The 13,649-nt window shown below is 36.7% G+C and overlaps 2 protein-coding genes across 4 annotated transcripts; both read right to left on the reverse strand.

Annotated features, from left to right (window-relative positions):
- Window positions 1-3: 3 nt before the first annotated feature.
- Window positions 4-5,004, reverse strand: LOC103932300 (cold-responsive protein kinase 1). Of its 3 annotated transcripts, none has more exons than XM_048586953.1 (8): window positions 4,497-5,004; window positions 4,329-4,405; window positions 3,027-3,170; window positions 2,325-2,431; window positions 1,979-2,189; window positions 1,658-1,895; window positions 1,238-1,388; window positions 4-676 (listed from the first exon to the last, which is right to left on the reverse strand). In XM_048586953.1, the coding sequence occupies exons 3-8, from the start codon at window positions 3,118-3,120 to the stop codon at window positions 290-292; spliced, it is 1,188 nt and encodes a 395-aa protein (XP_048442910.1). In that variant the 5' UTR covers window positions 3,121-3,170; window positions 4,329-4,405; window positions 4,497-5,004; the 3' UTR covers window positions 4-289. The 3 variants fall into 3 exon arrangements, with proteins under 3 accessions (XP_048442910.1, XP_048442909.1, XP_009340145.1); XM_048586952.1 differs by having other exon boundaries at window positions 2,325-2,440; window positions 4,329-4,391; window positions 4,497-5,001; XM_009341870.2 differs by having other exon boundaries at window positions 2,325-2,440; window positions 4,497-5,001.
- A 3,791-nt stretch (window positions 5,005-8,795) lies between these two features.
- On the reverse strand, window positions 8,796-13,225 carry LOC103932293 (protein DJ-1 homolog B). The gene is made up of 8 exons (XM_009341858.3): window positions 13,042-13,225; window positions 12,724-12,924; window positions 11,704-11,853; window positions 11,391-11,573; window positions 10,516-10,596; window positions 9,870-10,070; window positions 9,647-9,787; window positions 8,796-9,303 (listed from the first exon to the last, which is right to left on the reverse strand). The coding sequence occupies exons 1-8, from the start codon at window positions 13,180-13,182 to the stop codon at window positions 9,097-9,099; spliced, it is 1,305 nt and encodes a 434-aa protein (XP_009340133.2). The 5' UTR covers window positions 13,183-13,225; the 3' UTR covers window positions 8,796-9,096.
- Between the last annotated feature and the right edge of the window lie 424 nt (window positions 13,226-13,649).

Below are 13,649 nucleotides of genomic sequence, written 5' to 3' on the forward strand. Positions count from 1 at the left end.
GTCTGAAGACGAGAACGGAGCACTGCCACACAATACTTGGACTCGAAGTAAAGCATGGAAGAATTGTATGTAGTCAAGCCTTCTTTACAGACCCGAAAAAAATGAAAGTTCGATTGACAAGAAACATTTACACCTGAAAAATGATTTGGCTAGTTCTTAGGAAGACATTCGTATCCACGTAAAAATATATATTACTCCTTGTTTCCCTATATAACCTAGAAGAATTAAATTGCCTACAGCCTGACCAAACCAGAGAAAATTTCGAAAAAATGGATGGATCCTGACTGCCCTAATTGCTTCGGTCATATATAGAATTGAAGGTCATAGTAGCAAATGAAGTGGCGGCAGCTTCTGATGAAGATGATGAATTGATAAACTTCCCTGAGGTGGATATCGTGTGAGATGGACCTCTTTTGTTGGCCTTATCTCTCCCACCTTCTGTATGCCCCATAAATTCAGAAAACAGCCCTGGTTTGGATATCTTCCCCTCATTCACATCTAATGCACCTGTCAGCATTTGAACAACGGTAGACATGGATGGTCGGAGCTTAGGCATGTCTTGAGTGCAGAGAAGGCCAACCTTTAGGAATCTGCAAGCCTCCTCAACGTCGAAATTTCCATTCAAAGATGCGTCTACTAATTCCACCAGCTGCCCCCTCTCATGGTGTTCCCATGCCTGCAACAGGAACTTGGATGTGATAAGTCTGCTCAAGATTCTAGTAGTAATTGTGAACTTGTTAATCACTACACATGTTCTGACAAGAGATGATGAGGTACCGAGTTACTTTTAAGAGATTGTGGATCAAAGACTAACCAAGGAAATGAAAATAAAGAGACTAATCGTAAAATACGTGATGGGTTTTCTCTAAACTAGGCACCTAAAGAAGCTCGATGGAGTCATCAAGAGACTCTGGCACAGTCATGAACACAAAACACGTCCCATGAGTTTTAACATATTCTGTTAGTCTGAAAACCATGTTCTAGTACTAATATTGATACCCTCACAAATTCAAGGAATTTTCCATGTGCAGTAGTGTAATCAATCGCACCATTGCTGCAGGCCAAGAAATTGGCAAGCTTTTCTTTCAAGGCTAGTGAACGTTAACTACAGATTAAATGCCTAGAGGCTTTCGTATACTATTCTTTTTTCGAGGATTATTACCCACGTGTAAAAGCTATATACCAGTCAAAAGGCTTCAATTTAGTCATAAATACAATATCATGGAAATGTCCATACCCGTGCAAGAAGATATTGATCTTTGGGTGATAACTGTCTGTTAGTGTTAGACCTCCCACAAACAATTTCCAACAGTAAAACACCAAAACTGTAGATGTCTGCTTTTCTTGTCACTTGACCTCGTATGGCATACTCAGGCGCCAAGTAACCTCTGCAGGAATCAAACAGGGAACCAAACGTGTCAATATGATCACAAGTAACTTGATAAATGTGAAATAAAATAAAAAGTACAGAGAGAGAGAGAGAGAGAGAGAGAAAAGGGAACAAAACATGTCAATATAATCACAAGTATTTTGATAAATGTGAAAAAATATAAAGTAGAGCGAGAAGTTTGGTGGAAACTTATGGGCAGGACTTCAATTTGTTACATTCTCGGATACACTGCTAGAAAGAGAATAGCACTGGAAATGGCAAACTTACGTTGTTCCAGCAACACGAGTGCTAACATGAGTCAAGTTGGGGGCGATAAACTTTGCAAGACCAAAATCTGAAATTTTTGGTGAGAGGTCTTTATCAAGGAGAATATTGCTTGCTTTAATGTCTCTGTGAATAATATGAGGGCTAACCTCCTCGTGGAGATAAGCGAGCCCCCTCGCAACACCAATGCAAATTTTACACCTTGTAAGCCATGTAAATTGGATACCGCTGTAGCCTCTACCTATAAAGTACAGAAGGATGAAGTCCTTACCCGTACAAATCATTCATTCAAATAAGGAACAAGGAACAAGTAACATTGCTTACCAAGAAGTGTTTGTGCTAGGCTATTATTCTCAAGATAGCCATAAACCAATATTCTGTGATCTCCTTCTGCACAGCAACCATATAGCTTAACTAAGTTATCATGTTCAACGGTTGCAATCACCTCGATTTCTGTTAAAAATTCCCGCAATCCTTGACTAGACTCTGCTGACAATTCTTTTATAGCCACCAAAGTCCCATCCTTGAGTGTGCCCTGATCAAACACATTTTGCAATAATTTCTTAGCCCGTAGAGTTAAAAGTCAACGAAAAAGTCTTTAGCTCAATTAAGTGCTCAAGACCGAGTATTCCTCAATACTCATAAGCAAAATAACTTTAGGCGCAAGTACCTTGTACACGGAGCCAAAGCCTCCCTGACCAATTTTATTTTCTTCACTGAAGTTCTCAGTGGCAATTTGCAGTTCCCTATAACCGTACTGCTTCACATTCAAAACGCCTGAAACCACTGTACCCATAAGAATCTATTAGAAGCGTCTAGGTAGCTGAAGATAGAATGGTAAACCGCCCAAATTCAAGTTAAAGCTAAAACTTACTAACAGCGTTTAGTTCAACAGCATGCAAGTTGAACAAAGTAAACAAAAGAAGATTTCATCCAAAAAAATATTGAGTGCGTAATAAAAAGCAAAATCAAGTAAAACATAACTAGTTGATTTAGCATGACCATTTGACTCAGTGAAAAGGCCGGGTTGTACAGATTCTGAAAAGAAGCCCGGTCATCCATAAAAAGAATAATTGAAAGGGAACAATTATCTGAATGGAGGGAACTTGGTAATTTCGGCTTTGAGTAGTCACAAACTTCAACGGATTCAGAAATCAGTAACGCTAATAAAATGAAAGCGCTTAACATAGAAAATGCTCCTCCCATTTGGAAGATCCATGTATGACCTAGAAAAGTCCTCCATCCATTTCACAATTGCACTGAGCAGCTAATTTGACAGATGGCATTGTGCCTAAGTAACTAATATTGACACTGAAAGTATGTGCATACTCTCTATAAAAGGAATGACAGGATAAACACGTCCACAGTGTACCTTCGTCGATTTCAACAGGCCGGTTAACAATTCCAACAGGCCGGTTAACACGGGAAGCTTCCTTCTTTCTAAACAAGAAAGAGAAACAAGACATCACCAGCTTTTTATGTTGGCCAATATCACCAATCAATCAAAATCCTTGCCCTGTCAACGTACACAAGTAAAAATAAACTTTTTGTGATGTAACTACACCTGCATGATCTGTTGGATTTAGGAGGAAGACAGATGAGTACTCAGCAATGCATTAGTCATTATTCGCTTAGACAAGATGCGACTCTCAGAAAAACTAAAGCTTATGAACTCGAATTGCAAATCAACATGGCCTCTTTAATCTACATGTACTATCTAGCAACTGGAAAAGATGAATACCCGCAGCATTGTAAATCGTTGCCTAAATTATGATTAAAGATGCTTGCATATGCAATAGCACGTGTTTACTGAAACTGCCTCTTCTAGAAATCTCTGTAACTTCAGTAGCAAAGTTTTGACTTGAAATTTGAGTTGCTGCTTATAGTTTGTTACAACCTATACATCGGAAGAATCAAAAAGGGAATTTTCGAAAAATGAAATCTCTTAAAAACATGAACGGTAAGAGGAAGTTTGCACATCCTCGGTACCCCATGATAAGTTTTAACCATAGCCTAAACCTGTTTTCTTTTGAACATTGAGGGCTCCTTACTCAAGGTATCAAAAGACAACAAAAAAAATCCTACGCATCTGAACTGCCAAACGTTAAGGGGAAACACTAGAGAGATACCCCAACACAGTAAGGTCTGGGAATGCACCCAGTAACGCCGTAGACTCTTACGCCCTATAAGATCAATCAGAAGTTCAGTTCTCTAGTAGAGTCCCTCAGTCAATCTACTATCAACACTTAGACCAACTACCAAAGTAATTCAAGGAAATATACCGGTTTTCATGTCTGCCTCCATAACGACCAAACGCAGAATTAACACGAAACTTCCAGCATCCCACAACATTTTAAGCCGAAAAACTGAATTCGTTAATCAAATACTACAATTCAGCACAGGGCAGCTTAGCAACTAGCAGAGAGTAGAATTAGAAACATGGTTTCATCTTTCATGATTGGAAAGGAAGCTTTTGGCAGGCAATCAAATGTGATTTTGTAGTCAACCATCCTTCTAATTCTCAATGCATTCAATTATAATACAAACAAAACAGAAGACATCTATTGTTTCGACCAACTTGCAAATAAAAAAGTCAATCTAAGAGCCACCAAAATTGAAATTGCAGATGAAGAAGAAGAAAAAGAAGAGAAGAATTTGCTTCAACATTAATTACCTTATAAATGTTCAATCCAATTGCACTTGGGGTTTGCTTATATTTCAACCTTGAAGTATCCGTCTGCAGAACAAAAACTAAAACCAGCATAATATAAGTTTTTGGATTGATCAAAATATGATCTTTCCATATTTTTTAGAAGCATAGCAACTGTAAAGAGAAACCCACCATTCTTTTGGGTTTAAGAACCCAGCTGAGGCCACAAACAGATCCAAAAGTCTATCTCTTTTCTTCTTCTTTCCAATGGGTAAGTCAAAAGGTTAAAAAGTCTTGGCTTTTTTCACATTTTCTCAGCTACCAAACAGAAAAGAACACGTAAAACCCAGATAAAGTATAAGGTTTTCATAAAGAACCTCAATTGCGGTGACTGCAACAGAAATAGAGAGAGAGAGAGAGAGAGAGAGAGAGAGAGATGAAACAAAATAAAAGTAAAACTGGGTTTCGTGATGTTTATATCTTTGGAACTTCCGAGAAATGAAAAATAACGTCTATGGAATTTTCGAATTGACTATTCTCTCCTTTCTGCTGGCATTGACCTCCAATCTTGCAAGCTGTGCAAGCCTGCACGGTTTGGAAGAATTGAGATCCTATCCTGATGGAGTACGGGATTGGAGATTCGTACCATTTATTTTAAAACTAGCGGTTCTGATTTTAAATTAAGAATCTCTCTTTCTCTATCCAACAGTTTGAACTCTGAACACAAAATATCGACTTGGTGGAAATTGTGTAGGGTTATGGAAATTCTTTGTCTTAATTTTGGATTTATTTTGTAAACCACGCTTAACTTATTTTCTGCTCTGAAATAATATCATTTGTTCAAAAGAAGGCTTAAAATAGTTCCCAACTTTTTAAATATAATAACCCAGTTGTATTTAAAAAATAAAATCTTGTTCGACTCTTCACCGCATTATTTTCCTAATTAGATTATTTTATTCAACAATATTGAATTTAAGTCGTACAAATACAATGACTAACATAATTAAATATTAATATTTGTCATCTGTAACATTTAAATTTAAAATCTTTAACGTACAAAACAAATGTATATGAATACGAGTAAAGTTGTAAACTGTAATTCCAATAATGTGACATCCCACATCGTTCAGTGGAGTGATCCTTATATGTTTATTCTTATTTCTATCTAGCATGAGGCCTTTTGAGAGCTCACTGGCTTCGGGTTCTATCGGAACTCCGAAGTTAAGCGAGTAGCGCGCGAGAGCAATCCCATGATGGGTGACTCACTGGAAAGTTCTCGTGTAAGTTCTCAGAAACAAAACCGTGAGGGTGTGCTGGGGGTCCAAAGTGGCCAATATCATGCTACGATGAAGTCGAGTCCGGAAAGTGATCCCGTCCAGGTCGAGATGTGACAAATAATCTATTTACTATTGTTAGGAAAAAGATCCTTCCCAATGCGGGTATCTAAATCATTATTTTTATCATCATTTGAAAATTATTTCTAAATTTGTATTTGATTTGTAAACCATTTAAAGATTCATGTAAGTCAAATAAGTCGATAAAATTGATATCCTTAAGAAAAAGGCAATGGTGATAAAAGTCAGAAGAAAATTTGACAAAAACCCATGTAAGTGCTTTGAATAATGGTAGACTGAGAAGAAACCAAAAAACAATTGGAAATCAAGCTCAGGACCAGTGATTCCGCTCGTCTAGTCCCATCAAAAGCGATGGAATCCGGTTTGCTGCTCTGGTTTGTGTTGCACGGCAGACGTGGGCGAAGGATTATAATTTTTTATTTTAAATTCAAACCAAAACGTCGTCGTTTTAATCCTAATAAATAAAAAATTTTAATTCCTAAGTGGGACAACAACGTTTGACTTTATTGAGTCAAAAAATAAATAAATAATTATAATAGGTGGAACCACTGATCACCCATTACCTCTTCACACTCGCACACCCTGTAACGTTCCCATTTCAAAACTAATAGAGCAGTAACCAAATATAATTCACAATTAAGGAACTTGTATTAATGGTCCTTAAATTTTAATTCAACGTTCTTCAATTTTATTTCGTGATCATTAATCCTTTAACTTGTTAAAATATATAACTATAGTCATTTTCGTTAACACCGTCAATAATTCTGTTAAATTCAGTCAATACGCGAGACTGATTGTAAAGGCAAATTATGAAACATATTATTTTCCAGGGGTTGAAATCGATTGATCGCAAAACTCATCCCCAATTGAAACTTCCTCCATGCACAATCTCATATTCCTCAAATTCCCACCATGTTGACCAATCCTATCGGAGCAAATTGGATCAGTTTCTTCCGGAGAAACAGTGAGAGCTCAAAACCAAAAGGCTCAAGTGAAATCTCCATCTTCTCTGATGGCTTCAGGAGCTTCAAATTGGTTTGGTATTGTTGTGCTTTAAAAAAAAACTGATTTTGCTGTGCTGTGAGAATAAGCAGCTGTGAAATAAAGAAGCAGAGTGTTTGGTAAACTTTTTTGTAAAAATGCTTTTGAAAAAAAAAAACAGTATTATAGTGTTTGGTAAACTTTTATGTAAAACATATGTGAAAAAAGCCGATTTTTCAAAACTGGGTTTTGCAGCTTCTTGTTTTTGGCTTTTTTTCATCCAAAACTATGAAAAAAAGTTGAAGCTCAATGTTTACCAAATACAAAAACAACTCCTAGTTTTTTTTTATATCAACTTTTTTCAGAATCACCTCAGTACCAAACCAGGCCTTCATCTTGCGGAACATGTGTACAGCAAATGTGCTCACTATTTTTAATGAAATTGGGTACTTCCCCTTATTTAATAGAAAAACTAATAAAAATTATTTGAAAATTTTGAGTTTTAATAATAAGGATAAAATAAAGGGTAAATTAAATAGTACTATAATTGATTTTTTAGTGTAAAAATATGGTTTTTCGTTAAAGTAAACAGTATCAGGAGCTTTTCGTTAAAGTTGAGAGACCATTACTATAATTTTCTTTTGACAATTATATCCCCTGATTCTGACTCGTTAAATATATATAGGCAATATAAGTAATTTTGTACATATGAATATAAAAATATTTAGCACATAATTCTATCTCTTACTTGTGTGTGGATATTGGATAAATTGTGATTGTTCGTTTAGATCTTTGTTCAAATGAGTAATAAAATGAAGAACGTATGTCTTTGGAGTTTACCTTCAAAAAATAGGTTAACTACAATTTACGCTCTTCAAATTTGGAGTGATTTATAAAATGAGTCACAAAGTTTTAAATATCTCATAAGGCATTAAAAGATATATTTTAAGTGCAGTAATTTTAGTCTTCAGCCTAACTAACTGTACGATAATTTATTAAATTGATGACAATATGAGCTTGAGACCTTTATATGTGCCAACTTGTAAACTACGTATGCACTGAATTGACAAAAAAAATATTTAATTTAATGGATTATTAAACTTTTTAAAAATTCGATTACTACGAGGATTTAATCGAAACCGAAGGGTGATTGGCATCGAAAATTTGTTTTTTTTTTTTTTGAACCAGTCAACGACCAACAACGACCTTTTGCCCTTTCAAAATTTGCCATTTCCTCGTGACTTCGCAACTGCGACCAATGGTAGCCTACCGTGAGCAACATCATGACGTCCTTTTCTACATTTATCAAAATTATTTGGGTAATATTCTTTGCCTAGATAATTTAGACATTTGATAGTTAAACTATTTGAGTGATTAAATGTGGAAGAAGTATGATTGAAGATATCTTAACAAAACATGTCAAATTTGTAAATCACATTATATTTTATATTGGGGGCGGATTCGTGTTTTATAATACAATTTTTTTTCACATATTTTTGTGGAGCTAGCATTTTAACAACCGGAACCGTTTATCTTTTAATATCATTCATAAATCTTTCTTGAGAAAAGTTAGACAAACCCAAAATCATTAAAGCATTCATTTTTAGTTAAGAAAATAGACGAATACAGTTCTACGAAGAACTAAACTTTTAATCTAAGCAATCATATAGTCTCAAGTTTGGTTGATTTTTTGGAACAGGATCTTCGAGAGAAGACCTTAAAGATAGACGGTTTGGATCAGATAAATACATTAAAGTATTACAGATCCCATGATGCATACTTGTCAAGTTGTCAAACACATCGGGTCCTTCTTATTTGGTATGGGTTTATTTATTTGTTTCGTTATCCTTTGTTGGGAAGATGACAGTTGACAGAAACTTCGATAATTCAACCCAACACGTCAAACATAAATGTTTGCGGATTGTTTAATCCTGTCCTTAGGAGGTTGGAAATGAGCATTTGTAATTTAGTTTCCACAATTTCCACACAAAAAATTCAGTTCTCTAGAGTGTTCACGCATGTGCTTTGAAACAAAGAGGCGATCTAATAATCATGTCGTTTTCAGTTTTCAATTCTGTACAAACGATAGAGAAAAATAAGAAGAGAAATGTGCGACGTAGAAATGTAGAAGAGTGAAGGTGTACGAAAAAGAACATAAAAACAAAATGATTATCAAACGCAAATATGTAGGGTCCATGAGCTTGTCAACCTAAACAAACGAGATACCACAAAATTATACATGAAACTCTCTTTTAGTTGTAACACAAACTCTTCAGCACACGGTGAAACTCAAAAACTTATCCAAAGAACTATAATATTTCAGTCCTCTACACATTTATTTATATACGAACTCAGTTAAGCACGAAGGATTCATACTCAAATACGAAGCCAGCTTTCTGCTTTTGGTAGTCGTGGACCGAATATATGGGCGCGCACATTATACACGAACATAAGCTCTAAGGATAAACGAAAAGCATCACTTTTGCAAGCTCTATCGCTTTCTCGCGACCGAGAAACTTCTCAACAATTCCAAGAGCAAACTCCATTGAAGTTCCTGGTCCTCTGCTGGTGATGAGGTTGCCATCAACCACTACCCTGTTCTCGATTTCACTTTTATCCGACAGCTTGTCGCACATTGCGGGGAATGCTGTGGCCTTTTTACCCTGGATCAAAGTCAAACAAAGTTCATACATGGATAATTAAAAAAAAAATTAACAATAGCAAACGCTAAAGGGGCAGCACATATAGAAACTTAATTATGTATGCCGAGATGGACAAATGTCCAATTTGAATGGACATAAGTTCTTTTAATGAGTTTGCAACAATGCAAGAAGCAGATCGTTTCGGTGAATTGATCATGAATAGATCGAGTTAGTACACCATTGAATTATACGAGGTGCAGTCAGAATTTTCAGGTTGTTCAACGTTAATGGTGGCACCAGAGTTAGTTGAGTGGCCATTTTTAAGCAAAAAAAGGAAGTTCTCTAAACACCTTATAAAGGATACCTTGAGTAGGCCATGGGGTTCCAAAACTAGAGCTGGGGAGGCACATATTGCTCCATAAGGTCTCTGGGATTCCCTCTGCTTTTTTAACAATTTCATGAGCTTTTCCGATTTTGCAAATGCTTGGGCACCACCAAGTCCACCCTGAAAAAAACATCAGAATGTTGTTGGACTAATGAATAGGTAGAGTAATGGTTAAACAGTAGCAAGCTAGAACCCGACTTACAGGTAAGACAATTAGGTCATATGAAAGTTTGGCAGCTTCATCAAGGGAGATATCCGCCTCCAGTTTAACTTTGCGGGAAGCAAGAATTTCTAGTTTATCCTCTACAGAGGCCACTACAACATCCGCTTTGGCTCGTCGTAGAATATCGACAATCATAACAGCTTCCATTTCCTCTGTGCCATTCGCAATAGGTACAAGAATCTAAAGGATAACAAAGACAAAAGAGGTTAAAATGCACATTATATAGCACCTTAAACCAAGTATAAAAAAATCTTACTCTGATATCACAACCTTTAGTTGCTAATTTGCGTAACACTTATGGAAACTCGAAAGAATCCTAGAGATATTTCCATATGTAAGTCACTATCAAGTAAAGCACTCTAATATGGCTTCTCTTTTTCAGGTTGCTTACAACAAGATTTGAACTTGGATTTTACCCTTTCCTACCTCGTCTGAAATGCAACTTGAGATAAAAGCCTAAAATTATTCAAAAGCAGTCCAAAGCAAGCAGACAAAGAAATCCACACACAATGTTGTTCTCAAATTTCATGCATCTTTGAAGAGTGAACCAACAAAAGAACAACAAATTAAAGTAACAGCATCCGATACACAATAAAAGATATACTGTACAATAAAAAAAATTTACCTTTGGGGTATCATGGGGAGTCCACTCAACTGGGTTTAACTCAGTTATGATATATTCATCACCATGGTTGGAACGCATCACCTGCGTACAAAATGCAGTTGCATACCCATCAGAAACAAAACAACATTCTAAACTGCAGAAGCTTAGCCTCCAGCCACTTGGGCTTTGAATCAAGGGTAGCGGCCTAGCAGTTGAAGCCAGATCACAACAGATCATTTTTGTTTTCATTTAACCAAACAATGAATGGCTTCAAAATCACTTGACAAGAATTAGCAGAATGACACCGCAAGGCAGGAATCACCACCTCCACCCAATCAATTACGCGGTAGGCCTTTAATAAAATCCAAGTTGTGTACAGGCAGATCGAGCATGCATGTTAAAGAATCAAGCTTAATTTATAATTAAGTAACCTAAGCCAAAGCCCAACACAAAGGCTTTCTGAACTAAGAAGCTAAGCTAAAAAGGGTCCATACTAGACAGGCACTTCAACCCCACTAGTATAACTATATAGTCACCTCTTCAGCTCAATACTAACCATATCATGTGTCTGAATTCTCTATCCTAAGTTTTCTTATTTATGAACCGTGTGCAGATAGTTCTATTTTTCTTTTTGTCAAATATGTTTACAAAATATAAGTTTCATCCTCTAGAATTTTTTCTCCATTTAATCAAAGCTATCAGTTTATCCAATTTTTCACAAACTGCTTGCTTATGGTAAATTCCAATGAATTTGTCGTTCTCATTCTTTCCCTTATTCGTCTCCATTGTACTAACTCCACATCTTCTATGCATTCATTTTTTTCCCCTTAGATTGGGGGAGGGGATAGGAGAATAATACAACCAATCAATAAGTAGTACATTGAGAAAGCATATACCAGTGGCCCAGAAACTTCATCAGCTTTTTCTTTCCCATATAATTGCTCGACCAGTGCAACAGCAAACTCCATGGTAGTACCAGGTCCACGACTTGTCACAACTTTGTCATCCAGCTGCACTCTTGACTCAACAGCGGTTGCACCAGATGCTAATTGCTCCATAAAAGATGGATAACAAGTTGCCTGTTAAAAGACAATAGAGCCCACAAGTCCAGATTTAGTCATTTCAAAAAATAAAATAAAAAACACTAATTACAATTTTAATATGTATAATAATAAGTAATGAAATATTGGAGATGCTCAAAGATCGTACCTTCAGTCCCTTCAGCACACCCCATGAGGCAAGTGCCACTGCAGGTGAAGCACATATAGCAGAGTAGAGCTTCCCATTTGTGGCCTGCTGCTTCACCAAACTTTCCAGGACCTCACTATTCTTAAGATTAGTAGCACCTGGCATGCCTCCCTACAGCATAAAAACAGATATAATCAAATTCCACCGGACCTAAAAAGTAGCACAATGCATTGAGAAAACAATGAAGTAGGACGGAAGAAGCTGGTAGGAGAATGACAGAAGCAATAACAGATAAAAATCCATAGTCCGCCCACCCTAACATATTATGGATTATATCAACTGTTCGGGCGCATTTGGACATTGCTTGGAAACTAAAATCGTGCAATTAAGTAACATATATAATGTTATGCATAACCCCATCTTAACTTGGACATGAGCAACCAAAACTCTACACTAAAAAAAGCTAAAGACGGCTGCTTAAACAGGTCCGTCACAAGGTATCCGGAAACAAACATTCAATTTACCGGGCATCACAAGGCTAAAAAATTAAGGGCTTTTCACCTGTAATCCCTTGATAACATTACACTTTAGAGAAAAACACTTCAAATTCAATAATTAGAAGAAAAGCCAACTTCCTTTGTAATGACTAATGAGAGAAGGGCACCAAGGAATTTAACAACTAATAATCAATTAGTACATGGAGAGTGGACAGGTTAGGGGCTTTTTGTATTAAACTTATAGTTTTTGGGATTTTTTTCAAATTTATTAAAAATTTAAGTAGTTCCACAATATTCTTTTGTTTTCTTGTTGGTGGGGAAGTAATAATAATATTCGCACAACTTCCCCATTTACATTTCCATTTTGATCAGCTCTTTCAAAAGGAAAGAATTGCAGCCACATTTCAAAGTCTTCATATGCACACAGTAATATACGTACATACACACACACACATATATATATATATACATATATATATATATATGCATATATATATATATATATATATGCATACAACAAGAGGGAGAGAGAGAGTGCATGTACAGGTAGAGTAATGAGATCGAAGACGCTTTGGCTGCAGTCCGAAATCAAAGCATCAGCGATGATCTTAACGCCGTGGCAAGCATCCACACGGAGCTGCTTCTCCACAGAAGCCACAGTAACATCGGCTCCAGCCCGCCGCAGAACATCAACGGTGATCACCGCCTCCATCGGCTCCGTGCCATTGGCAATCGGAACCAAAACCTGCTCCCATTTTTCACAGTCAAAATCTCACCCACAAAAAAAACACCGAAATCATAAAGAGAGAGAGGGGTAGCTGATTAGTGAGGTGATTAATGGCTGATTAGTGGCGGTGATTACCTTCTTAGCAGGAGAATCGGAAGCCATGGCTGCAGAGACGGAGAAGGAGAAGAAGCGCTTTCTGAGAAGAGGGATGGCAGGTCTGAGCTTGGAGGGCAAGAGAAATGAGGGAGGAGGGGTTACGTGGCACAGGAGTGCCATCTGGCCTTCCCGAGGGTTCTGCGTTGTTTCTAGAAGATTGGCTTCGGGGGACCTGTATGTGTGCAGATATTGGATATGGAGGAATTCCAAGTCTTTTTGCCTTGTCGGCTTTTCTTTGGGCCGACTGTAGAAGTCCAATATTATCTCTTATGAGTGTTTATCTCCCAATTTGTAATTTTGTCTTCATGATCCCAAAAAGCCCAATCAAAGAAAACAAAACAAAAAAAATGAAAACACCCGTTCGCTGCATGAGCATGAGAAATACGAGAGTCGAACTCTTGTTATGAAATTACAAGACATTATTAGCGAGTCATGGGGTTGGACACGTGTCAACAAAAAAAAATATAAGGATACAGGAACTAACTAAAATTTGAGTGTATTTTTACTCACCATCCTCAAATGATGATAATGCTCATCACTCTACTTATTATCGTTGGATGAGTTTAAATTTTGAGTTTTCTGTTTAT

Source organism: the organism of the source record quoted next, unplaced genomic scaffold (assembly GCF_019419815.1).
Source record: "Pyrus x bretschneideri cultivar Hongxiangsu unplaced genomic scaffold, Pyrus_bretschneideri_v1 Contig25, whole genome shotgun sequence".
NCBI classification, from domain to species: Eukaryota; Viridiplantae; Streptophyta; class Magnoliopsida; order Rosales; family Rosaceae; genus Pyrus; species Pyrus x bretschneideri.

Bases quoted from the DNA above. Each gene is read 5' to 3' on its own strand.
- LOC103932293 (XM_009341858.3), bottom strand. From the start codon at position 13,182: ATGGCACTCCTGTGCCACGTAACCCCTCCTCCCTCATTTCTCTTGCCC. The intron at 12,925-13,041 runs GTAATCACCGCC...AAATGGGAGCAG, and splicing joins CCGATTCTCCTGCTAAGAAG to GTTTTGGTTCCGATTGCCAA. The intron at 10,071-10,515 runs GTAAATTTTTTT...GTTATCCTTTAG, and splicing joins CTCCCCATGATACCCCAAAG to ATTCTTGTACCTATTGCGAA.
- LOC103932300 (XM_048586952.1), bottom strand. From the start codon at position 3,120: ATGTCTTGTTTCTCTTTCTTGTTTAGAAAGAAGGAAGCTTCCCGTGTT. The intron at 2,190-2,324 runs GTACTTGCGCCT...GTGTTTGATCAG, and splicing joins GCTTTGGCTCCGTGTACAAG to GGCACACTCAAGGATGGGAC. The intron at 677-1,237 runs GTATGGACATTT...TTCCTGTTGCAG, and splicing joins ATCAATATCTTCTTGCACGG to GCATGGGAACACCATGAGAG.